The sequence below is a fragment of the Anser anser genome, assembly GCF_964211835.1.
Source record: "Anser anser genome assembly, chromosome: 2".
In the NCBI taxonomy this organism is placed as follows: domain Eukaryota; kingdom Metazoa; phylum Chordata; class Aves; order Anseriformes; family Anatidae; genus Anser; species Anser anser.
The window spans coordinates 118,495,472-118,521,858 of NC_139721.1; the positions used below are offsets into that span (position 1 = coordinate 118,495,472).

Below are 26,387 nucleotides of genomic sequence, written 5' to 3' on the forward strand. Positions count from 1 at the left end.
ACTTCAGCCTTACTTAACAAAGTAAACACAGAACAGCAACATAATACTCCTTCCTTAACAGAACAACATCAAGTCTGATACTACATGCAATGATGCAGATATATGCCTGTCTGTAGAAAACTATAGTACACCTCATGATTTAAAAAGCTTCCCAGCAGAATGTTACATTGATTTGACAAAAATAAAACATCAAACACTTCAGTTTGACACATGTTTCAGGAAGAGAAAGTTAAGGGAACTCCATTGACATCTACTTTCTAAAGCACCTCAGAATACGTTTTAGTGCTTTATAATCTGTTTAAAACAGAACATCCTTTCCTCTGTATGAATAATCAAAAATGGCCACTTTCAGATTGGAAAAATACATTTACTGCTGCTTGTGCAGCATAGCATACAGCGAATTAACTACACGCTAGGCAATAAGAATCTAAAATATTCTCCGTGCTAACTGAGAAGGATGCTGTGTACTAATTAAACACTGACATGCTCTTTGACCCCAGCCATCTTCCTTTGAACACAAAGCCTCCCGTACTACCAAGTGTCAAGTCTTGCTGCTTTTCCACAGAAGCATGAGACTTGAAATACAGCAGAAATACTGCATTCATGATGCACTACAGGACAATGAGAAAAAGGACATGCGGTTATTTGTATGTTGGCTGTTACAGACATTCAGGTTAAAAAACATCCTTCATAAACACACACATCATTTGCTCCAGTTAACGTACTTCCTCTTTTGCTTCACACTGAAATAAACTCATATTAGTGCTACTCTAACCTTCTTTTATTCACTTGTCTTTGTTTAATCACTTCACACTTCCATCACTTGATAGTTCAGCTGTTGTTTCAGCGAGATGGCCTACGACAGATTTGCTGGCAGTCTGAACTACGTGTAGGTTCTGTTCAGAATGGCATTTTCCCCAGTCCTGTTCCAGGAACAAATCTGATTTAAAGAGGAAATGCAACCGTAATGAATGTATTTTATAGATCCATTTCGAGTACATTATGATGCATCATCCTACTCTTGAGTTTCTCAATTTTCTAAATATTTGCCTTCCCCTCAGGTTTGTTCTTAATATTTTCTTAACATTGTGCACACAACAAATCTCACCTTCCAGGAGGGCTAATACCAGCTATGCAGTTTTGCACTGAGGATGCATTTTCGTAACAAGAAACACAGCACAAATACTTTTTAGCTCATCTAGCCCCCTTAGAGTTTACGATGCCCTCTCCCCTCATGCTAGACTAAAACAGACTTCGAAGAAGGTAGATGGTAAATCTGCATTCTGACAAAACATTTCTGACACTCCAATAATTAATGGTTTTCTCCCTTCGATGCCCATCCATATGATCGTTCACATTGCCACTGACTCAAAGCAGTCTCCTCCCACATATTCACAGTGGATTAGGAGTTAGATTTGAGTCTTTCAGCAGGACTGCCACAAACAGCTTTGCTTCTGGGTGTTTCTTAAGTGGAAGAGTGTGGTAACACAGCAGCAAACACTAGGGTTACTTTTCAGATGTCAGGACTACAGAATTTTCTGAAGGTGACACTGTAATGAACACTGATGTGTCTACCTGTGTAAGTACGGACATGTAGCTCTTTGCAAATTGTGATCACTTGTTATCCAGTTAGTCGCCTTTGTGATAGGCTTATATTGAGTATAATTACCTTGAGTAACCAAAACATCCAAAAGAAAAAAAAAAATCTTGAGCCCAAGCACTCCAAGCACTTGTGCATCCATCTGGACAAGCAAACACCACCACACAAAACGATGCGCTTTGAATTTGACAGGATGCATTACTACAGAACAAACATTAAGTAATTCTTCTTTAAAGCTCAAGATAGACTCTGAATTTCAGTCATGGCCAACTGTCTCCTAAAATATGCAGCTTTCACAGTGACAGTATGTCTCCCCAAAGTTACCTGGATCAGATGTTTAAAGGGCAGGGGCCGTGGCGAGACCATGAAGTAACTTTCCAGCTAGCAGCCAATTGCAACAAAAGTTATCAATTTGCAGAAGCCTGAAGGATATTAAATACCTTCTCATTTTTGAAAATTAGTTACTTGGTAGGAAGGGAAATCCAAATCAGCACCCTGTCATTGAGAACACAATCGTAACACAACTTCTGCTACGCAGTAAGGGACTGCCAGGTGTTTAATCAAGCTGTATGCACAGCTGTACATAGGCTCATGAAAGACAGAACATAAATCCTGAGGAAATTGGGCTTCATTAGCTCTGCTAAAGCAGACTGTGGTAACACGAGTACATGAAACTGAAGTTTACTGTATAAGAAATCGGGCCAATCTCCTTCACAGTATCTGCCCCCATGCACACTTGAGAAAAATACTTTCATTCCCTTCCCTGGTTATAACCTGCGTTTGTCGGAGAGCTCTGTTATTTTCACTAGTCTCTTAGCACATAGGTATTGAATTTTCAGATTTCTTTCTAGATTTATCTGATTTATTTGACTGTAAGGCTATATGCAAAATAATTTTTCTCCCTTTTTGTCTCTAAACAAAAGTTATTGCTCTATCTGAGAGCAAGCAAGGTAAAAAATAAGTTTAGAACATTAAAAAAATTAAAGCAAGCACACGACAGAAGGAAACTGTCAACAGCAACAACAGAAATCAGAGTAACTACAGCTCACTGCTTTGATAAACTTGAGAACACTCACAGTTTATAGAAATTTAGCTCTCCAAGGAGCCAGGAGAATAATATCTGCCATGGCAACCAAACAGAGCAGTCTTCTGGCACCTCCTGAATGAGCATTTAGGAGGAGATTAATTCAATACTCCGAATGATGAAAGGGCTCTTGAGATCCATAACTGTCTCCCACAAATTACCCTTATTGTACAACTGGATGTTTAGAACAGATTGCACATTATCTATATTGAACTAGAGCTTTCACAGCAAATTTATACGAAATAGATTAAGCCCACATGATGTGTCACACTATTTTCACCCACTCTTTTCGGTGCATTTACAAAAATGAGTATTTTATTAAATGGATCGCTGCGGTTTTGCAGGATTTATTTTTAAGCTTATTTATATTTAGAAGCTATTGTAAACCTTTTTACTATACAACTTTGAAATTTCTGAAAACATGTAAAAGCATAAAAAGCTACAAAAAATAATTTACAGTATAGTATATACATAGACAGCAGAAAGACTGCCACATAAGTAAGCATTGTCTTTTTTTATGCATTTCATGTTTCACATACATAGTAAATTCAAGTGATGGCAAACCTCAGTAAATAATTTTGCATCTTCCTATTCAAATCATTCATTTTTTTCAGCAAATGCAGCACCCGATGAGCACCAGACAGCTCACTGAGGACAAGTAGCTTTTAGAGAACGTTTCAGAAGAGAATATTAAACATCTAGCTGCTTCATCACGATCTAAATTACTATGGAATTTAGCCTCCCAGGACTAAAGTAATTTAGTATTTTGTTTACTGATTTCCTTATACTACAAACAATCACACTGTATGACTTACAAAATGGAAGAAATGTGTAATAAAAGAAGATTTGTAGTGTACAAACTATTTCAGCATAAAAGATCTAGTCAGCTAGTTTTAGGAATGCAAAAGCATGCATTGTCTCTTCTGAGACCACTATAATAAGTTCTTCTCCACGGTTGTTGTTCTAGCAACATTGAAGACATAGTACTTCACTTACTATATTAATACCTTGCCAGTTCTTTGCAGATATGAGTAATACCCAGATTGCATTGACTGCCACAGAAGAGATACACCTGAAAATTAGTGTTAACCAGTCTGACCTTCAAGATTAAAGATAATAAATATAATTGATTTTGTTTTGTATTTGGCCACTAGATTACTCGATGCAACAGTAAGAGGCTCCTGGCTGAATACAGAAGGCCTCTTCTCCTAGTCTCTAGTAAATTCTTATAAAGAGATGGTATATTATTTAGTAAGTATTGCAAACTACTATTCAGAAACATTTAAGATTTCACACAATGAATAAAATATTAAATTTACAAATTAAAAAGTCTAAAAACCAGGGGAAACTAAAATAAAATTAGTATATACAATTTTTAAAGCAGCCTTGAAATGAAAGGTGAACTCTTCAAGAATTTCCAAAGGCCACACATAATTTTTAGTGACATACAGTGGAAGTCAGACACTTAATCTGCTAGACCACTTCTGAAAATTAGTTTGGGTTTTTGATTTCATTATCGTATATTATTTCTGCAAAATCCCTATCTTCAGAACTCAGAATATGTTAGGGCGTCAACATAGAAACAAAAATTAGTGAGTACAATTACAATTCTGAAGATCCAAGTTATGTAGAACTACCATTTATTTGCAAATGAGGTGATTCTTAATTTACACTGCTTAAGTGTAGACTGTACTCTAGAAGGAACTGTGTATCGTGAATAGCAAACAGCATGTAAATCAAGGAGCAACAGTCAGGCTCTAAGCAGGAAGGATTTGCTTAGCCATGAAACAGCAAAAATAAAAACAAATTTAGGTAAAGCAGCTTCATTCACTATCAGCTAACTTATCACAGATGGAGGTAGGAATAAAAATAAAATCACACTGCAACCCTAAATAAGGATCCAGGACACAAGGGGCAGAACTGTGGTTTGGCAAGTTCCCTTCAGTTTACTATTTCTCACTTGAGTCTCACTTTAAAATGACTATATCCCATTACAAGCCTTCAGTCCCCATTTTGGTTTTGATAATTAAGACTGTTTAAGTGTTAGAAGGTCTTTCAAAGCATCACAGGAAAAAAAAACCAAAAAAAAAACAACTAAACAACTGTGGGTTAGATCTCCTGGGAGGACAAGGCTCTTGAATCCAATGGAGTTAGGCTCATTGCAGCTGAAGACTTTTGTTCTTCTCAACTTGTAAAAAGTAATGAAGTAATGAAGTGAAACAGATTTGTGCATTTCTTTAGGCTCAATGGGAACGCTACACAGGTTTTAATACCTGTATTTTAGAAAACAATTGAGGCTTTCAAAATTATTACAATGATAGCTCTCAGAGATGTATATCTGATGATTAATAAACCTCCCAAACAAAACAATCTTTTCTGTATAAAGAGAATTAAATAGGTTACAATTTCAAGTTAATATTTCCATGGAATTAGAAACTGTAATTTGAAAAATATGTCTCAAAGGATTTGCAAAAGTGCTTACATTATTTAGTAAACCATTTCTTCCCAATTCAACTGCCGCAAGATCATTATTTTCCAAATCTACCATTCACTTTATAAACAAGCTAGACAACCTCCAAAATGTGTTAAGAATTTTAATGTGCACATTCATGAAATAAAACGCCTAAATAAAGAGCAAAGAATCGTTCACAAACTTGCAACCTGTCCCAATGACAAATTGCTTTGTCCCCCCATCAGTTGAATCTTTTCTCCCTGAATCTTTATGCCTGCATTCATCCCTCCTTCTCTTACAAAGCGAAGGGAAGGGAAAAAACACAAATGTCATTGTTAAAATATTTCTAGTTTGTCTCTTTGATTTTGACTGACTTACTATTCCTTTGCATGAAACTAACTTCTTCTGACTTCCAGAATTTTTGTAATCAAGTCCTCCTCATCCACTTGCTCCACTATGGCATGGAGAAGCTAACTCTTCTCACCCCTTTACCAAGGAAATGCTATCTTTGCTAGCTTGCTTTTCCCTGAGAAATCATTGTTCTTTCATGTCGTCACACAGGCATGAATAGCTCTCCATGAACATCTGTAAAGTACATGGGAAAAAAAAAAAATCACTTCTGATGTATAAAGGACATTGCATAAAACCATGATCAGGCATTAGTGAGTCATCATGATCATATCTTCCGGGGGGACTGAGAGCTATTCATTAGAACTAACGGTGATCAGATGTGTTGAAATACCTGTTATTTTTTCTCCACACCCTCCAGAGCCTAATTTTTGCTCTAATATTGTACTTTAATGTAATAAGTGTTAGATAATCCTAGCTATAGATATCACTACTTGTCTTCTATAGTAGTCACAGTGAGAAATTAGACACACAGCGCGAACTGCAACATATTTAGAATATAGTGTTGGGTAGGGTACGTACTTTGTAGGAGTGAGTTCTTCTCGTGACCAAGCGAAGATGTATTGAGAGTTACACAGCACATCAGGAAAGTTCTATTGCACCAGGTATTGTGAATGACAGCAAAATCTACATTTAGTAAGATGTTCTCCGAAGCCAACCTTGTCACTTAAGCACCTTTCTTGTCCTTAGGATGACAGCTGATTGTTGCCTTGGAAACAAAGCCTGCTCTCTACCCTGTTCATTTAAGGGGATTCAGTCAATTTGAAGACAAAATTCCAATTGCTAATTTTCTACCTGCCACGGGTACAAAAGTTCTTAAGATTAGAGCTGAAGGAGTTTGCTTGTAATAGCTGTTCTCTATTTTGCCAGTTTCATTCTTCCGACAAGAGTGTACCTCTATTTTTTTCCCACTGCTCTTTCTCAAACTCCATCATTCTCGCGTGCTCCTCTGCAGGAAATTCAATTCCTTACTTCCTTTCTGTGTAAGAAGGTGTTTATGATAACAGAAGAAGCAAACCCAAAAGTGAAAATGGAAAGATCTTAGGCATAAACAAACAAATACGTGGATACAAATAATGCTGGTCCTAGCATTCTGTAAACTGAACCAAGATATTTCTAAATAAAACAAACAGGATGAGGAAAAAAACCACCAGCTATGCTCTATTTTAATGCACACAGTTTGTGTGTGTGTGTTTGTTTAGATAAAGTGCATGCAAAAAAAAACGAGGAGTACCGCCTGAAGAGACATTCCATTCAGTTATTTCAGTCAGGCCACATTGTTTAAATACGACTTAATGAAAGACACAAGCAGACGCTATAAAGCAGGATCTTTGATAGGGATGATACTCACATTTTCTGAAGCTCAAATTCAGCCTTGTGTTAATACGCCCCATTATTCAACCTTAATTAAATTTTGACAGATCTCATTTTGTCCTTTATTTGCTCAAAATATAAAAGCTCTCATTTTCAAGCAGGATTTATATTATGGACCAAGCTCTTAGCCAATGTCTCTCTGTGAAGATACTCATACTTTACCCTCAGGGAGACTTGTCTCCAGATTCTCCGTGTACAGTTAACAGAGAGGAGGTAGGTTCCGGCACAGATGGCTTGTAACTCAAAGTTAGGTTCCTGTTCTGAATTTTCTTTCAGAGGAAACTTTTTCTACTTATCTTCTTCAAGTAGCAGGAGCCTAGCATACCTAAAGCAAATTCTCCCAGTATGCCTATATGATATTCTGTGCAGATACAGCACTGAGGATTTTTGCTTTCACTAGAGACTGTACTTCTGTTTACTTTTAATTATATTAGCTACCGTATCAAAATGCTAGTGCTATGCAAATATTTCCAAGTAGTTATAACGGTTTTACACTGTTAAAATAAATTTTCTTCTTCACAAGCAAGAGGCTCCTGAATCGTATACCGATCCGCTGACCTCAACAATTTAGGGTGTATGGTAAATATCTGTACACATGGATACAGCAGGCATCGGGATTGTCCTTAGATGGTACAGAAAAGCTGTTCTTTGTCCAACAGCCAAAGCAGCTAACAACTTTACCCTACAAAAGTGCAAGAATTTTTTTTATCCAGTAGCATGCATCTTCTCAAAGCAATACAAGTATCAAGCTCATTGCATTTGTGCAATGATGCTTTTATTATTTTTGAGCCATCTTTGGAAAATAAGATTGGACTGCTTCACACAGTTTACAGATTCACAATGTTCAAGTTATTTTTCTTTTCCCTTTTAATAGTGACAAGGCACAACCACATAGCATTCATCATCCATCCAGGCTTCAGAGACTGTGGTTTCCATTCAGCTGTAAAAAAAATTAAAAAAAGAAAAAAGAAAGAAAACACAAAACACTGGCTTGTCCCTCTTACAACTGCATTCTCTACTCTCAGCCACTGAAATTAAACCAGACTCTACAACAATATTCCAGGGCTTAATCTATCCAAATATAACAAAAAAAATTTCTCATGACCAACCTAGCCTTTCTAATCAAACTGCAGAACTTGTATCTCAGAGCCACATGAAACTGAAGGTTATTTTACAAGCAGTGGAACAGCCCGTACAGATAAAGCTGTGTTTCCACATCAGCTTTTGCAGTACCAAGCCCATAGGCTGCATATATACTCAAAGGGGGGAGCAAAACAAAAACCAACCCACAAATATTAAAGAAAGCCTGAAATTATAAATAATAATTGAATAAAACAGCTGCAGAATGATTCAGTATCACAATTACTATCGAAATGGTTACTGACAGGTTAAGTCAGTATTACAAAAAAAACAATAATAACGGGCATAAGGTTATGTACACAGCCATATGCACACGCAGGTGGACAAGGACACGCATACATACAGAGGAGTCAGCACATGAGAAAAATAAAGATGCACTTCAAACAGAAACAAGAGAATTCAGTTAACACTTCAGCAGATGATGGCAGGAATTGCTCATTAATTTTTCTACTGGGAAGACACTGAAACTGCTTGATTTTGGTATCAATGCAAAATTAAAAATCAAATGAAGGCATGTCTTAGAAGCATGCCATATGCAGCTACCTTTCCTGTCACTCCTCCACCTCCCTCCACTTTGAATTTCAGGTTTGAACATTCAATTTTGTTTTCACGAGGCTTTCTTTCCACATCAGAACATTCTGTTCTCATTGAAATGAAGGCCTTGAGAACAGAGTATTTTGAGAGCTACAACCAAAATGTGTGTATAATGAGTGTAAAGTAAATACAATTTAATCTAGTTGAGAGGCCCGAACATTTTATTGAAATACTGAATATTTTGATGAGTGAACAGTACAATTCAGAATAGGTTCTTTTATTCCACAGTTCTTTGTTTGTGTCCTAATAAAATCAATATAAACAAACTGCCTAGTGGATGGAGCAAGGCTAGCATGGGTACTTAAATGACTTTTTTCAGACCGTTTCTTTCCCTGGATTAATTCCGTTGTCGCTGTGTGTAGAGCTGTGGACCACTCATAGTGGCAAATAAATGGATGTTTTCAAAACACTCGCTCTATAGGGACTTTAAAAATTCCTAACAACCGATTAGAGCTCAGGGTGAACTGCAACAAGGCAAAGAGTACATTTATTATATCGGGGTCATGAAACTCACTGTGCTATAGCCTAACAATGTCTTTCCCATGGAGGTCATAAACATTAAGTAAAACAAAGAAATGCAAAACTGAAAACATCAATAGAGTCTACACACAAAATGAACAAAGACAAACACCCTTTCAGAATAAAGCACGCTGCACAAAATAAGAAGAAAAATTGGTACAAAAGTTGACAGATTAGGAAGGGGAGGAGACCATTTTTAAACCAAACAATCTCCAAAAACTACATTTATTTATAGTCAGGGACTCTTTTTGTCAGATAAAGGTAAGTCTGGCTGCAGATTGGACAGAACTAGAAGATGGACTTAAATCGTTTGGCCCTTGTTTACCTACAAACTGAATACCAAGGACACAATATTTTCCTTCAACTGGTTCTTTAACTTATATTGCATGGATTTTGCTGTCGATACACTTGACACCCATAATGTGATATGGCTGTCCTTAAGTCCCAGCTGGAGAAGGAACAACCAGCTCCCCCTTTCTGTATCAATAAGGAGCCAGCAAGACCCACAACTCTGAAGATGCAAAGAATTCGGGTGCGTTGTAAGATGAACGTAGACTACACACCTTGAAAAACAACCCATTACTTACTACAACAGGTAAATAATTACTCTTCTTTAATTAACTGTCCATAGAGGCCCCTCTCTCAGTGACTACCCATCAGTTATCACGTGCACTGGAGGTGTGCATGAAATGTTATATTTAGGCAGAACAGGGGCTGCAGGCTGGTTTCACGGGGCAATCTTCCTAGACATGGGAAGTCAGAACAGATTTGTGTATTTTCCTCGAGGAAAACACTCAGTTTGCACCACACTAACAAAGCAAGAAGGAGTCACAAACTGGTAAATGAGATCCTAGCAACAGTAAGGCGACAACCTGTAAGTTTCGTGGCACTAATGCAGGAAAATGGGCTGCTTTCCTACGGCCAAATGTTCCGTCACAGAGGTAATGGAAAGCTGTGCTTGCTGCAGGACGAGCCAACAGGCTGACCCAGCAGAAAGCGCTTTTCACAGGAAGTTAGTGGTTAACAGGAGACTGCCAACGGGCAGAATTTCCTACATTTCACTTAGCAAGTCAGGCTCCATAAAATTTTGTTCTTTGTTTCGTGGACAAGAAGGTTGTGAACTGAATCTCCCCCACTTCTGAAAGACATTTTGAGAAGACGCCAAGAGATGAAAGAGAGCACTCCTTGCACATCTGAATCAGACCTTTCCAATAACTCAAGGAGAAGAGAACACCTTGTAGAGCTATCATCTGTTACTTGTTAGAGTTACTGGATACAGTGATTTCAACCATTTAACTTCTAATATAAATTAAATCTGGCACATTGTGAAGAAGGTGCTACTGCTATCTGACCAAAGAATGAGAGTCATGCTCTTACTGCTACCATTAAAATGTGCTACTCCGAGTGGAAAAAGGTTCATTATTAAACACCTTTTGATCTTGCTCTTAAACCATGATGAATTAAAAAGGCCTCCACAGATTTTCTCCACCTTAATTTTTTTCCCCCTAGAGAAATATCTATACTTCTCTTTGCAAGAGAAGTCCAGTTAAATCTTCAGAAGATTTTACTAGCAATATCAAAAAAGCTAACAAAAGCTGAGCTACAATTCTCTTTTCCAAATTAAAAGCAAAGAAATGCTTAACTGGTCTGTATGTGAATAATGAATGGGTCCCTCTAGCTGGGCCTAAAACCTCCCCACCATTTCAAACAGTATTGAATATATATATTGAAAAATATATTTAAATGTATATACCTCTGCAATACAAGGTATCTAAGCTGCTCTTTTAAACTGATATTCACTTAGTCAAAGGAAAATTCAATTAATTTCTTATCTGATTTTGTTCTTCCACGTCATTCTATTTCTGCTGAATGTAGTCGTATGTACATCTCCTGCAAAACTGCTGCTACTAGCGTAGAAATAATTTCGATGCACATTTCTGAAGTGTGCTCTCCGTTTCTCTGCTGGCTTCAGGCGAGCGGTGGCTCGTTCTGGAAGAACAGCCAGTGACCCCGAGCACCAGGGAGCCCTTATGTAATGTGCTTATACACCTTACGTAACTTCCATATACTGTGACAGCCAAGTGATCTCCGGGATATTTGACGAGCCGACAGCTCTTCATTTCCAGCTCTCATTACCTGGCTTTTAAGGAGATATTCAGAAGAAAAAAAACTACCAACAACCCCTGACCTCCCTTGATTACATACACTAATGGCATTGCACCGACTAACAGCTGAAACAGATGAGTCCTCTGCTGTTCAGACATTTTCATGTATATCCCCTCCAAATAAAGCCAACATTAGAAAACCACAAGTTATGTTTCCTGACTGGTATCAATGCAAAAAACGAGACACTTTGCTCTTAAGAAAGTTCCATTTGTCTTTTCTAGAGTAATTGTACAGTACACAATGCTTACTTTTTTTCATTGTGTTTGCTTATAATTATTTACAGCTTGCAGAAAACATAATTTGTAAAAATATTTATTTTAAAAAAACTCAAAATGTGAATTACTTGAAATCACACTTTCTGGTTAGCAAAAGCACACTCCTAGCACACTGACGTAACAAAACGTCCTCCTTTTGCACCAGTATTATTATATTTACACTGACATATTACAAAAAGTATTGAGTAATATTGTATTTGTAAGTATAATACAACTAGCATTTTCCTTAAGTGTCAGCTGTAAGCAAGTAGAAGCACTATCTTAATCTTGCCATTTAAGTTGGGGCCTTAATTGTGAGATTACCACTCTTTAAAATCGTCAACAAAACCACAACACAGAATTTGAATTTAGAAAGTAGCATTTAACTGTAGCATGCCTAGAAACACTGGACAGAGGACATAAAATAATTTGGCCTAAAAAAAACTAAGAGGCTTTGGGCATTAAAACAGACTCTCAAATGTTTATCTTAGTGCAACAGTTCTGCCCTCAGAGCTACCCACTACGATTAATGTTTTCTGGAAAACATGATGCACACAATACATGAGTAAACAGATGGTAACTTTTAAATGCATCTACTCCAGGGAAAAGTGGCTGCTTGTAATTAGCTGAACTTTTCAAAAATTGCCTATTGTGACTATAAAGATGCCTTTAAGAAAATAAAGGCATGCAGTAGTTACCAAGGAAAGATGTAACAATTCCTATGCAGAAAGCATGGGCTGCAGAAATTCAGCTATAGATTACAGAAGTGCTGCCACAACTCCATAATGAAGATGTCCCCTTGAAACCCAAGGAATCACAAACTGAAGAAAGATTCAACCACTCAGGATTTGAGTGCATTGGTCATAAAACAAAGACCTGACTCTTCTACACATAACTGCCTAAAAAAGACAATATAGCCAATAATGGAATAATTATTTTAAATTTATATTTATAAATCAATTTATATTTTAGATGTAAAATACATTTTTATATGAGCAACAGGTGAAAATACCTAAATGTATTAAGTAACATAAACCTATTCATCATCAATACAATACTTCCTTCCACTATAAAGTCACCAGAGTTTGGAAGGTGGTCTAAGTGCTTCAGTCCCATGTGATAAACCTAACTTTAGGTTGTGTTTTTTGTTTGTTTGTTTTTTATTTGTTATGCAGTGTTACAATGCATCTGCATACTTCAAAGACAAAACAGGCCATGAGATCAATCACCATCAACTCCTGCATATGTCATCTAACGATAACTATCAAAATGAAAGTTCTCAGACTTCTCATTTTTTTGGCAGATTAAACAATGCTCCACCAGAAAAGAAAAAGAGAGACCAAAGTACACTCAGGGCAACAGCCCTGTGGTGGAAAGAAACAGTAGGAATAGTGATTCATGCAGCATGCCATAGCAGAAGATCGAAAGCTAAAAGAACATTGCCAATTTTTATTTTCCCAAATCTAGTCATCTGTCTGGCTCCCGCACTGTTATTAGAAAGGTAACCTTGCTTCCAAGAAAGATTTGAGCCACTTCACATTATTTGGCCATTTATGCATAGGAAAAAAAAAAAGGAATTATCTAAAACCTTGAAGCACAAGTTTTGAGTATACTCATTGTCTTAAAGTAAATTTGCAAGTATCATTAACAAGTTAAAAGTAAATCAGGCAGTCATATTTTCCACAAAGCTCATAAAATAAAATTATGGAAACTCGAATTCACAGATTCCAGAAGCCAAAAGGATCTCAATCATAATTCAGTCAAACACCTCCTCTCATATATAAAAGCTAAAGATTTTTTCTACCAAACCTGATTAAAATACGTTGACTGGGAAAAAAAAATTAAAAAATAATTTAAAAAAAAATCAACCCATGTCCTTCATACCAAGAATAATGAATTGTAGCTCTTCTTGACAAAAGGACATTGTGGATCCTAAAGCTAAAAATGGTTCAAACAGAGAAAGAACATCAAGGAATAGAAGACCACTAAAGAATACAAAGAAATTGCACCTGGCTTAGAAATCAGAGCTGAAAAAAATCACTAGGAAGTAGGAGAATTTTAGGAGGATGCACAACACCCACTTGCCGTGTTTTCCTGCTCTTTCCTAGACATTTTTTTGTGGCCGCTGGTAGATATTGCATGCCATATTTGATAAATGTTTCTTTTCCCCCTAATACAGCTGTTCCTGATAGGCTCAGTATCAGGATATCAGTATCAGGCAGGCAATTTCTAATTACAGCCATTGGGCCGCAGTATATTTTATCAAAAACGTTGAACCCCAAGCCAAAACCCAAATGCAGTATGTTATTCAGCTGTGGGACCTGAGTGGCTCCTAGGAGACTGTAATTCGACTAAGAGTCAGTTACCTGCACTGCCTGCCAGGTGGGTGTCTCCAGTAAGACACTTCAAGAGCCAGAGGCTTGCAAAACCTGAAAGCTCCTGCAATGCGGTCTTTTTCTGTCTAGCATTGGAGAAGGAAGAGCAACAGTTCCACCCATCCTCAACTGGATGAAAGGATGAGGCAGAGGAAAGTTAATGTTTTACGATAATTCATTGCTAACACTGAAAGGGTTCACAGAAGGAAAAAAAAATGTCATCCTGATGGACATCACCAGTGCAGAGCAGTAGCTGCAGAGCTAACTGCGCAAACTATCACTGTGTATGTGTCAGGCATTCAGGCCATACAAGACCGGGTCCAGCCCAGGACGGTCAGCAGCCTGTTCTTCACAAAAAACACCCTCCTTACCAGATTGAATCTCAAACCATAGTTGCAGCAGAAACTATCAGGAAAGAGTGCTGGGTCTAAATTCAGGAGGGGACAGACTTAAACGTCTCCGGAACAGGTCTCCTCCCTACTATGCAACACAGTCCTTGACTGTACTGAGGGATGTTGACACCTCTTGTGAATTAAGAGAAAATGTTCTGTATCTAAGTACTTGACACTGTTTCCTTCTTGTTTACTTGTGTGTGTGTGTATATGCATATATATGTGTGATTATAAAAAAAAGCTGTAGTCTACCATTTAAATACAGCATCTCTTTAACTTGCATGCTTAGGCCAGCAACACAGACTGCAAAATGGCAAAAATACAGAATGAACTGTGTGAACAAGTACTAATCTTTATCTTGTCATCTGAAAGTCACCCCTCCCAATGTATTTTCAACTACATCAACTCTTTAAGTGCTGAGGGAAAAAACAGAATTAGATATTAGAAAGTGAGAGAAGCAATGGTCCATGATACCACCTTTATAAAGTACTCCATGGTGAAAGTTTGAAAAATATCTGTATAAGAACTACTCTAACATAAAAAAAATGTGCTACTAAGTCTTATGTACAGTGTATTATTTATGGAAATTGTGCAATTTAAACAAAATTTATGCATATAAAACACAATGTTACTCCTATGCTATTCAGACAAGAAATTGCATATCATTTCAGAAAAAAAAAATTACCATAAAATATATAGCAAAGACTTGCCTATTTGGCATGCCTGTAAGCCACCCCAGTGATGTGGTAGATACAGAACAGAGTGCTATTCTTCATGCAACAGGAAGTATGAGTATTCAAGGCACCATGAGCAGGCATTGAGACTTCCTACATTCAAAATGAATAAAAACCCAGAGGCTGGATAGGCAACATGTATCATGTTTGAAACTTGTTCTTAGAATTGCCGTGATCAGTCTGTGCAAACACTCTGTCAGGGAGCAAGTGTCATCACTAGCAACACATGGACATCAACACACCCCCCCTTCTTTTTTTTGTCTCTTTCAGGAATTCTGTGTACTGCTTTTTGATCTCCAGGGGGTCTCAGAAAGAGTTTTCCCTGTAGACAGGATGACAGTGAAGCCACCTTAAAAAAAATAAAGAGTTGATTTTCTTTTTACTGGGGGTGTGAAGCAGTTTTTGCAACCAATACTCCTTTGTTTGTTTAAAAATCACCTCAAATTCTTTTAAGTATCATAAAGAGAATTTCAGTACCAAATCACGGTAAGTATAATCTTTTGGGATTCTTTTCTTTTGAAGTGATTTTGACAAGATGAGATTTCGTTTTGTCTCTTGCTCTATTACTTCACCTTCTTAGCAATAGGTGCAGCCATTATTCAAAAGTCTGCAACTGCAGCCACACAAATGTCCTTTTGAAAGCTGGTAAACAGAGTTCCTGAAATCGACTCTGGCCATGTGTTTCACTCTCATTTGTATGGGAAGTGAAACAGTCTCTCCCCTTGTATTCAAACCAGTTCATATATAATTGGGATCCCCCACGGGTTCTGAAACTCTGAAAGCCTGATGTAACTGCAGCATTGTACTGGTAGGAACAACTTTAACCTAGTTTTATCCTATCCCCTTACTCCAGGTTTCTTTGTTGAGATCACTCCTTGTCAATGATCCGGGATGTCAGGCAAAAAGCGAGGACTAAACTAACTGATGTTCATTCCAGCACCAGGCTCCAGATCAGGACTTGAGAAAACTAAAACCAGTTACCTTTCCAGGGTGACTTAGCTGTTACAGAAACATAACTGAATGGATAGTTTCACCCTGGAAACAGTCACAGAGAACAGACGGATTGCTGGAAAAGGAAATTACACCAGCATCCCAGTAGGGGTACTGTTTGCTTCTTTTGCCTTTGAGAGAGTGCAAAGGTATCAGTTACCATCAGATTATATTTATTTAAAAGTTTGTACTGATACAGTTGACTGTCAATGGTCACATATTCAAACGTTTAATTCATCTATAAACCAGGCAGACACAGTGTCATCTCACTGTCAGTTGGAAAGTCACAAATGGGGACACAAAGCCTTCTCTCTCAAATTATGGGCTTTTTTTTTTTTTGAAGGATCATCATTTATTTTGGTTTTGCTAACACTTTTACATTAAATGGAATTTCCAAAGAAAGGACCAGAATTAAGGAATTCATGTTTAAAATACACTGGCAAAACTATGTGTGAAGACAGCTTGTTCTCCTATAGGGTGCAAGTCTCCCTATGTTTAAAAAAATGTGTTATGATAATATAATGAATCTTGCATTACATTTGTATTATATCCCTGCAGCTACCAACTGCATGCAAATGGCATATTATGACATGCTTGGAGGCATTCTGACTATTCACGGGGGAGAAACTGCATTTGCAAAGCTAAATTAATAAGTTTGGGCTCTTAAAAAAATGCAACAGTAAACAACAATTATTAGCAATGGTTCTATTTTAACATCATCTGTGAGTTATGTCTGATTATACAAACCAGTAAACCAGTATAGCCTTAAAAAAATTGCGGCCACACATTTTTGCTGGAAAAAGTGAGACTTTGTTAAAAACAGTAATGCTTCTCCCAAAAAAAATATAACTTTATTTTTGGGGGGTTAAAACATAAAGTGGGTGTTTTATTTCATCTCGTTCTGTTTTAATGTAAATTCATCGTCTGACCTCAAGTTTCACCGGGCTTTTTGACTGGCTGTCTTGCACATCTTTGACTAGTTGAATGAACTCTTTTCATCTCTGCTATTTTGTCTCTCCTGACTGCCTGCAGGCTTGCGTTTGCTCAGCATTGCCAGCAAGCACAAAATAAGCTTCTGCTTTTAGTATCAGCAGTGTTTTGAGGGTAGTCCTGAAGCTACGTATCATCCTTTTTGAGCCCTCTAATTCTAGTAATTTTAACACTGAATGAGTTCCCATTTTGCAAGATAAATAAGCAAGATGTTAAGCACTAACAACTCATGCTCTCTCAGTGTTAAGTAGTAAAAAAAAGGATCTTCTCCTCCTCCTCCTCCTCCCACAAAAAAAAAAGACATTTCTGAGGCTCACTGCCAGTTCAAACAGCTATGTTGACCCATCAGTCACATTCGGAGACATATGACATGGAAGTGGTAAAGCTCTGCAAGAATAGCAGCTTGCAGTGGTACAAGCAGCAGCAAAGATGCTGCCCAATGCAGAAGAGCCTTAAGTTAGAAGCATTTCTGTTTTGTTCTGAGCTACAGAAGGTTGTTCTCAGGGAACTAAGAACTCCAACAGGACAGTGGCCAGATGGGCCAGCAGACTTACGCTTGGTGTATACTCAACGTGATTAGTGCTAGCAGGGTGGACACAGGTGAACAGATGGACACACTTCTTCAGAGCGGGTGCTGAAAGACTTCACTTAGCAGAAGGAAAAGGTATTCCTGTTAAAAGACACTGGCCACTGAGTGCTAGAACACCTTGAGGAAGGAAACTAGAGCACAGGGATGACAGGACTTTTATAGATTGGCTCCCCTTGGAGGTGAAGAGGGAACTGGGAAGGGATGCACGGTACAACAACAACAAAAACCTCCACACCTGCACTTCTGCTCAAGCTTAATCACAGTTTGTTTTTTTCCCGTACAGTTATTCTGATGAAGTGAACTCTTTTACTAATATTTATTTCTACTTTTATTGTTGCTATCAGCGCTATGTTTATTCTGATGAGATAGTGAAAGAGATGCTGTAAGGAAAAGCATCTTTATCTAATTCAGAAAATTCAGACCTTCAATGCAAAAGAACCATTAAAAAAACTTTTTTTTTTAATATCAATAAGTTTTTGTTTTCAGAATACTGATTCTGTCTAAGTAGCTGCACTTTGTGAAGAGATACACCATTCCCCACTATTTAAAACTTTCATTTTCCTGAAAAACAATAATAAAACCTGTTGGAGTTCTCTCAGTATTTCATGCTCAGAATATAACTGCATGAATAATTATTTTTCCTCAATTTGTTTCTGATTTGGTTTGCCTGGGTCTAGTTTCAGTGTAGAATGAAGTTATTTCTTCTAATGTTTGTCTTTGTCAGCAGACAGTAATATTGGGAAGATCTCATTGTACCTGAAAACATTACTGTAATCTAGCCCACAAAATACAAGATATGCTGTTTAATGCGTGGTTTACTTGTGTTTCTGGAACTTGGTCTTTTGTAAGGATAGATTGCTGACACATCTCCAATCATGAGGTTGGACCCTTTTGTCTATTCATCAAGCTGTGTCCAGAAACCAAAATGCTTATCCACGTAGCTTTTAATGTCACTAGAACACTGCCCTGAAAAGCTGCAGTGTCGTCACACTAGTTTTACAGCGCTGGGATTCACCTACACACATGGTCATTCCTGAACCACATGAGAATTAGCTGAGCGTTCCCTTGCTGCTTGCAGGCACACCTATATTTGGTCTCTCTTCCTTAAAACAGGATTTAGACCAAACAACACAGCATGCTTCTGCACTTGCAAGAAATAGTTGTGACAGAGACGAGTACAGCAATGAAGCAAAGGGAAAAGAGTTTTAAGCACCTCACCCCACTTTAGAGTTAGCTACTTCCTTATGATGGGTTATGATGCTCACCAAAGGGCCCACCATCCCAGCAGCAGACAGTACCCATTTCTAGTTGCCCAGCACCCAGGCTTCCTTCCAGGTGACAAAAAAAATAAGACAGAACTTTAGGTATTGTGAACAGCATTGCTTCTGCTCTTTTTCCAACAATCTTTCACCATGTGCTCCTTAATCCTCTGTTCATGTGCTCCCATTAACTTTATTTACTGCCCCCCACCCCAAAAAAAAAGACAAAAAAAAAAAGTCTAACAAGTCTTGCCCTGAAGGACAAAAGGGAAATCTGAAACAAAGTCCACAGATGTAAAACATTCCCCAGTTCGGATTCAGAAAAGTTAAAGTGTTTTGTCTTAAGTTAAAAATATGATACATTGAGTGTATCATATTTTCAAAAGAGATCAAATTATTACAACCTATTCAACAGTCCACTCCCTTTCAACAGTCTCAACACAAACTACATAAAGAAATACTTAAAAGAAGCATTTCAGAACTTCCTAAAACCCCTTCTTACCTAAAGTTTGAGAACTTCAAAATGGTAGACACTCATTCCAATACAAAATGTTGTGGGGTTTTTTGTTTGGTTGTTTTTTTTTAATTGTGGCATTTTTCACGAATGCTTGCACTGCTTAAACTTAAGGATCCCAAACATAATCAATACAACTGTTCAAGGTAGCTGTGTTAAGAGATTTTCTCTCTACACACTATATATGGAGCTTAATCTATTTCAGCATCTTAGAGATTTACAGTCTGATACTGTTAATACCCTTCTAATAGCTACATCCCAAGACAGTGGTATTCTAACACTTCCAAGAAATACACATCACTTTTAACACAATGGTATGCATGTCTGGAAAGCATTAAAAGAGGGATGTAATTCACACCTACATAAAAGTATGTGAGCTAGTTTCTCTGTAACATGATGCCACAAAACATTTGCCCCGGACATTTGCCCCATACCTGTTCTTTTAAACAGCTTTTTCTATTTTTTTGTTGTTTGTTGCTGGTTTTTGCTTGAAAGAAAGACTTACGCTTTAGATTACCTTGATGACTCTCAGTAACAAGAGGAAGAACCTGAACATGTGTTTCCAAAATAAATGGTTCAGTACCTTTTTGCACTGCCCACGAATTACTTTAAAAGGCAGGATTTTTGTACTGAAATTCAGGCAACAGAAGAAAAGCCCAAATCTTCACATTTCTATGAAATACGTAACAGTTATCAATTACAGGAAATGTAAAAAGGTGATGGTAGATACTCGTGTTTGAAGTACCTACCAAGGCACTTAAAAATGAGTCAATGCTCTTCCTGAATCCTGCAAGAGGACTGAAAGTATTCGAAGAGAATTGGCAAGTTTCTGGTTCTTACTGAAATTCAGACCAACTTTTCACTATTGGATGAACGAAACCCTGAAGAACTCGGGATCAGACATACATTAGTTCAATGAACGCACAGATACAAGTGTAGGAGACAAAGTCCTAACTGCTGACACACATTTTCTTATTAAAAGAGACTCTGCATATATTCCAGTTGGTACGCTCTAACCAAAGGTGATCATATTCACTTGAGCTTAAGGTTCTTGTGGATGACCTAGTTTTGCCTGTTTACAAAATGAAAACAGAGAAGGAACATCTAAAATTGAATTGTAGCCCTGCTCCTTTTAATATCATCTAAAGAGTAAATGTGATCCACGACTAGCTCCTGGTAACTCCACACCAAAATACTAGAGAAAGGCAAAACAAAACTATCAGGCATTAGATTCAATTGCAATTTGGGTTTTATTTGTTATGGCTGATTATGGAAGACATTGCTGACCTCAATAGTGATGTTCTGCTACCACGTGAGGCTTTGGGTGTGTCTAACTAGAAAAGGCAGCGTGTTCTTTGCCGACTTGGTTTGTGCAGAATTAAGAGATCACTTTGTCACAAGAAGCTATGGTAGATGTTTAAAAAAATAAATTGCCAATTATACACAAACACCACAGAATAGAGGAGGTTACACAGCTGCACCTGGAGCACACAAAAGGTATGTTTTATACAATGTTAAAGGAATTTCAACATCTGGGGATTTATGTATTTATTCTTTAAAACTAAAGCAAAATATTCCTAATTTATTTTTTCCTTAAGGCCACCAAAAGCTTTCACTGCTGTACAAGTCAGTTACCCTTACCTGTTGTTTGAGAGCCTCCAGAGATTCAAATTCCAACTTGGCCAGTTTAATCTGGATATCTCTTGGTTTATCAGGAATTACAAATGCCATGACAAACTTTATTGCTAGCAGCAAGTGCTGGAAAAAAAGTAAAAAGAAAAATATTATTCAATAGAGTTTGAAGCATGGAGAGAACAGTGTAATACCTTTTCCAAGTGTTAGCAATAGATATAAAAACAATGATTTCCTGCGACAAGTACACAGATAACATAGTATAACTATGTTTAGGCTCAGCTACTCCATATTTTTCTATTTAATGTCATTCATAATTTGAATATACACATATATCGTTTAGTTTATTTTCATAAAAATCCCATTTTCACTGTGTACTCTTATTTTTCAACTTAAATTTGTGTTTATGATTCCAGATAAACAGCTTTTCAAACATTTTATTCATGCATAGAAACTGAATTATGGCATCTAGCACATAGTCATGTATAAGCATTTAAACACATCAAAACCATATATAATTACACAGAATTATACACATTTATAACAACGTGTATATGCATGTGCATGAGCGTGCCATAATAGAAATGATAGAAACATTTTGCAAAAAATGTTGAACAAACCCAGAGTTTTTGCATTTAAAGAGTTATTAAAATCTAAAAACACTCCTGAGTAAGGATCAGATAATTATAACACACAATAAATTAATACCATCTTCAAATTGGTATTTGAAGTATTTGGCAAAGTATTTGGTATTTGGCAAAGTCATGAACAGAAACTTTCCAGTAAATGGAGAAACGTTCTGGAATTAAGATGCCATATTAGTCAACATTTGTCACAAAATATTTTAAGATTATTTATGAGAAAATGTATATGAATTTCTGTTGAATCTAGTGCTTCCCAACCAGCCTTTAAATTTCACTTCAACATGCACCATTCCCCTCACTGAATACAAGGGCCAAATTGTCAAGTCAATGGTTCTGTTTCTTCATTTATGTTAAATATAACTATTATCTAAGCAAGAATGATTAAATCTTGTTTTATCAATGGCTGAGCTAACAGCATGATGCATTTTTGCAATCAGGAGCTTGCCCCTAGTTGAGAAAATCCTGAGCAATATAAGGCAACATATAACATACATGCTTAATTTTAAGAGTGACTTAGGTTCCACTGATATGATGGTGATACTCAGACACACCTAGATGTTGATTGCATATCTGAGCTAATCATCAAATTGTCCCAAATTTTCATAAAATAGAAAAGACTATTGCTTCTTTCTGAAATACATTTTCCTGAATTATGTGATCTTGATGCACCAAAAATCCCTAACATTCTGGAACTAGGTGAGCAAGAAGGCAGCAAAAATACTACAGATCCAGTAGCAGTGGTAGTGAAAATCTAAATAAGTCAATTCCAATAACAAATCAGATAGCAGGAACAAAGTAAGAGAACAAAAAGAGATTAATGAAGAGCCAGACATGAAATTATTTTTGAAAATCTATTACAGAAAAAAGTTAGTAGATCCAGAAAACAGACTGATAGTGCAAGGAATACTAATTTGCTTAAAGAGCTGAGAGGAAGGCTGAAACTTAATGTGACAATAAAACATCATCAATGAGAACCTGAATACAGATGAAGAGGTTAATGAAGCGATTAACACATCTGCTGTGTAAAGCGATGTGCAATACCACATTATTAAAAAAGTCCTGACAACAGTAAAATGTTCTCCACTCATAAAAAAGTTTTCTTTTCCCACTCAACTTAATGGTGTCCCAGCAAAAATGCTGCAGCTAACCCTCAAAAATATATCTTTTTTTTTTTTTTTTTCAATAGAAGATTTAGGAGACTAATGTGTTTTAATTGCTTTACCAAATGAAGAGTTTTATCATCCTATCACCTGAATAAGGCCCAGTAAGCAGTACTCCAAAGGTTTTTCATTTGTTTTGTCAACAAACCTGGTACCCACACATAATGAAAACTGCTTTTGACACTGTTTGCCAGAAGTCTGTTTTCATGCTAGCACAACTGGTAGCCTTAAAACACAAATAACACGAGAGCAGAACCTCCCATTCAGAAAGCCTTCATGCCAGAGTGTGCTAGATGGACAAAATATAGGTGGGGAAAAGTCATTATTTTTGCTTGCCCTATGCCCTACTGGCATCCTCTCTCCTAGGCATCAACTACAGGTGGATGTTTAAAAAAAAAAAAAAGACTAGATGACTGTATTGGAGAGCTTTGGTTTATGCATCAGAATGCCTTTTTTGTGTTCTTTTGTATCCCATCAAAACAAAGTTCTACCAGTTATAATGTTCTCAGAACTGAACGGGATGTCTTAGTGTGTAACAGGCAGCAAATTCAGTTCAATTCTAACTCTTAAGTCCTAGTGAGCCTGAAAAAAAGGCATGACAGCAACAGCTATCCTTTGCTAACATCTTTCAGAAGAAAAAGAAAAATAATCCCAAGTCCTCTCCTGCTTTTCTTATTTACAAATTAGAAATAGTATTAATAAAATTGGGAAGGCAACTGGCAGAAATTATGAATGTTGGTCATATGACTCATATAACCTCTTTAAAAGAGAATATATCTAACTTATTAACAGTTCATATTTTATTTTGGAATTGCCATTTGACTAAGGAAATGTAAACAGTTATTCAAGAGAAACTGAAGAAAAAAGTAAGGAGATGAGTAGTTGTATTCATTTTATCATTCATATTCTGTACGGATTTCTTAATGTTGTTTTAGTATGATTTCTGTATATCAGATCCAGGAAAAGGAACCATCTGCTTTCAAAAAATAAATGTCTTAAAAGTACAGTATAAGTTGCCAGAATATACAAAAATTTCTCCTTCATAGCATAAAGTTACATTAACACAAGTATGAATATATTACAAGAAGAAACTAGTTAAGCTTATCCAAATTTGTTACACAACTAGTGCAAATGTATTTGTCCAATACTAAAATTTCTTCAGAGCTGGTTTGGGCATTCGTTTAAAGCAGGTTACAAAAACAACCACTAGTTCTAACTGCAGCCATCAAAACCCAGCGTTGTTTCCAAGAACATGCCCCTCATAACGATTTCAAAAGGACTATTTCACTGTGAGCAAAACCTGGGATAACATTAACACAAGCTGTAAGCTCCCTGATGCCAGCAGCAAAGTCCCCTCCCGTTTTGCAATCTGCCAAGCGGGCACAGAGAGAAGCAGCAACGAGTGCCCCCTTGGTAAACTCGGTGCCACCAAACTCTCTGTGGTCTCGTGCCGGGTGCTCGGAGAGCTGGAGGAACTGCTCTGGTTTGCGCAGCTACTGACAGGAGGAGAAGCAGCAGCTGTGTTTTGGAGCAGTGTCCCCAACCTCATCTCTTCTTAAACAGAAAATGCAAATGAGGGTTAAATTCCTGGAATTTTGAACAGCTAATCTGATTTCTACAGCAGTCTGACTGCAGCAACTCCTGTCAAAATCTACTCAACTGAAAAAAAAAAAAAAAGGGAAAAAAAGAACAAAAGCTGTAGCTTCGTTGCTGGTTAGTCGATAAAGTGCATGCCAAATGTCAGCTGGGAAAGACTTCAAAACCATTTTGTATGAAAAGCCTATTGTACAATCTAATATTTACCCCAAAAAAAATCAATTAAAATCAGAAATCTGGACAGAGTCCAGTCTAGAACTAGTATGTAATATGAAACGATGGCCTGTGGTTACTCAACCCTACGTAGATAAGCACCTCTACATGAGAGCCAACATATAAGAATGGTACATCACTTTGAGCCTCTGTCCTCTACTGGTATTTGCTACTACTCTCTTTACTGGTATACAACTACTTCGTGTCCAAAGAAGGGCAAGGAAGCTGGTGAAGGATCTAGAAAACAAGTCTTATGAAAAGCTGCTGAGGGAGCTGGGGTTTTTTAGCTTGGAGAAGAGAAGGCTCAGGGGAGACCTCATTGTATTTTACGATTATCTTAAAGGAGGTTGTAGCGAGGAGGGGATTGTGCTCTTCTCCAAGGAGCCGAGTGATAAGACCAGAGGAAATGTCCTCAAGCTTTGCCAGGGGAGGTTTATGTGGGATATTAGGAGAAATTTCTTTACTGAAAGGGTTGTGTGGCATTGGAACAGGCTGCCCAGGGAGGCGGCTGAGTCACCATCCCTGGAGGTCTTCAAGAAACGACGCAGAACTTCGTATCATGGTTTAGTGGTGGACTTCAGTACTGGGTTAAAGGTTGGACTAGATGATCTTAGAGGTCTTTTCCAACCTGAATGATTCTATACAAAAAGCCTTTGCAAACATGAAGGAAAGTATCACTGCAGGACCATGCTATTATCAGAGCAGAATGCAGGGAAATTATTAGGTTTTTTGCTAAGACTCTGGCAAGTGTCAGTATGCTGACACTAAACTAAGCCAAGATCAAAGACTAGGAAGAGACCAAAGAATAAATTTACCTCTTTCTATGGCAACAGCGTTTAGTTTTGAGAGTCTTGTATCCTTCTGAGAGCAGGAAAAATGAGGAAGGGAAGTGAAAAATAATTCTGTCAAGGGAGCAATACAGGCAAAGAAAAATTTCCATGGAGCTCAGGAAGTCCTATTAAATTAAATTGTCTTTAATAGACAGCAATAAAACAAATTTATGAGAAAATATTTCTGCAATATACATAAAAAGAAAGCATGAGCAAACTTTCCTTCCCACTTTTAGTCCAAGCTAGCTTTATTAGAGTCCCACTGGTGGAATAGAATTATCACAGCTGAGGGACTTTAAGAAAGGCCTTTCTTCTGCTACTCTGATAAATCCTGCTTTAAAACCTCACATCCCATATTATTATGGAATTTTTATAAAGTGTACACAGAATCTTAGTGGGAAAAAAACCCTCTGATAATTCCCTTTCATTTTACCCACAGAAATGTTAAAATTCCTGGGAGGTATGGATGACAAAAAATGAAGTTATTATTTCATGTTTGTCCTATTTCAAGATTTCTTCACCTCTCCCATTCAGTTTGAGACTGCCTTCTCCTCCCATAGACATACACATGGACACACGTACAATCCAAATGCCTATCACAATCTGCATGCTCCACCTACCCCTTTTATCTCCAAACCAGCAAACCCATCTCTCCTGCACTTCCATGACGGTAAGCTTTCTCCTCCTTGCTGCCAAAACTCAAGGGGAACACCAAGAACAAAGTGCAGTCATCCTGCCTCAGACTTAGTGCCTCTTGCCACTCTAGTACTAACACGGTGACATCCATCTCTGCTCTCATCTGGAAGACACTCAGTACAGGTGAAATTTTCGTGCCCTGACACCTGCTGGGCTCCTTTAAGTCTCTACACAGCACATAA

At 37.4% G+C, this 26,387-nt stretch overlaps 1 protein-coding gene across 4 annotated transcripts in view; it reads right to left on the reverse strand.

Moving 5' to 3' along the window:
• Nucleotides 1-26,387, reverse strand: part of ANO10 (anoctamin 10) — a 119,446-nt gene that overhangs the window by 18,429 nt on the left and 74,630 nt on the right. For 3 of the 4 annotated variants that reach the window (XM_083825897.1, XM_083825895.1, XM_083825896.1), the window contains one exon: nucleotides 21,076-21,192. In XM_083825897.1, the coding sequence (XP_083682023.1) occupies nucleotides 21,076-21,192 (117 nt within the window). Of the gene's footprint in view, nucleotides 1-7,671; nucleotides 7,859-21,075; nucleotides 21,193-26,387 lie in introns of those variants that run through there. The other variant, XM_083825898.1, reaches the window with a different exon arrangement.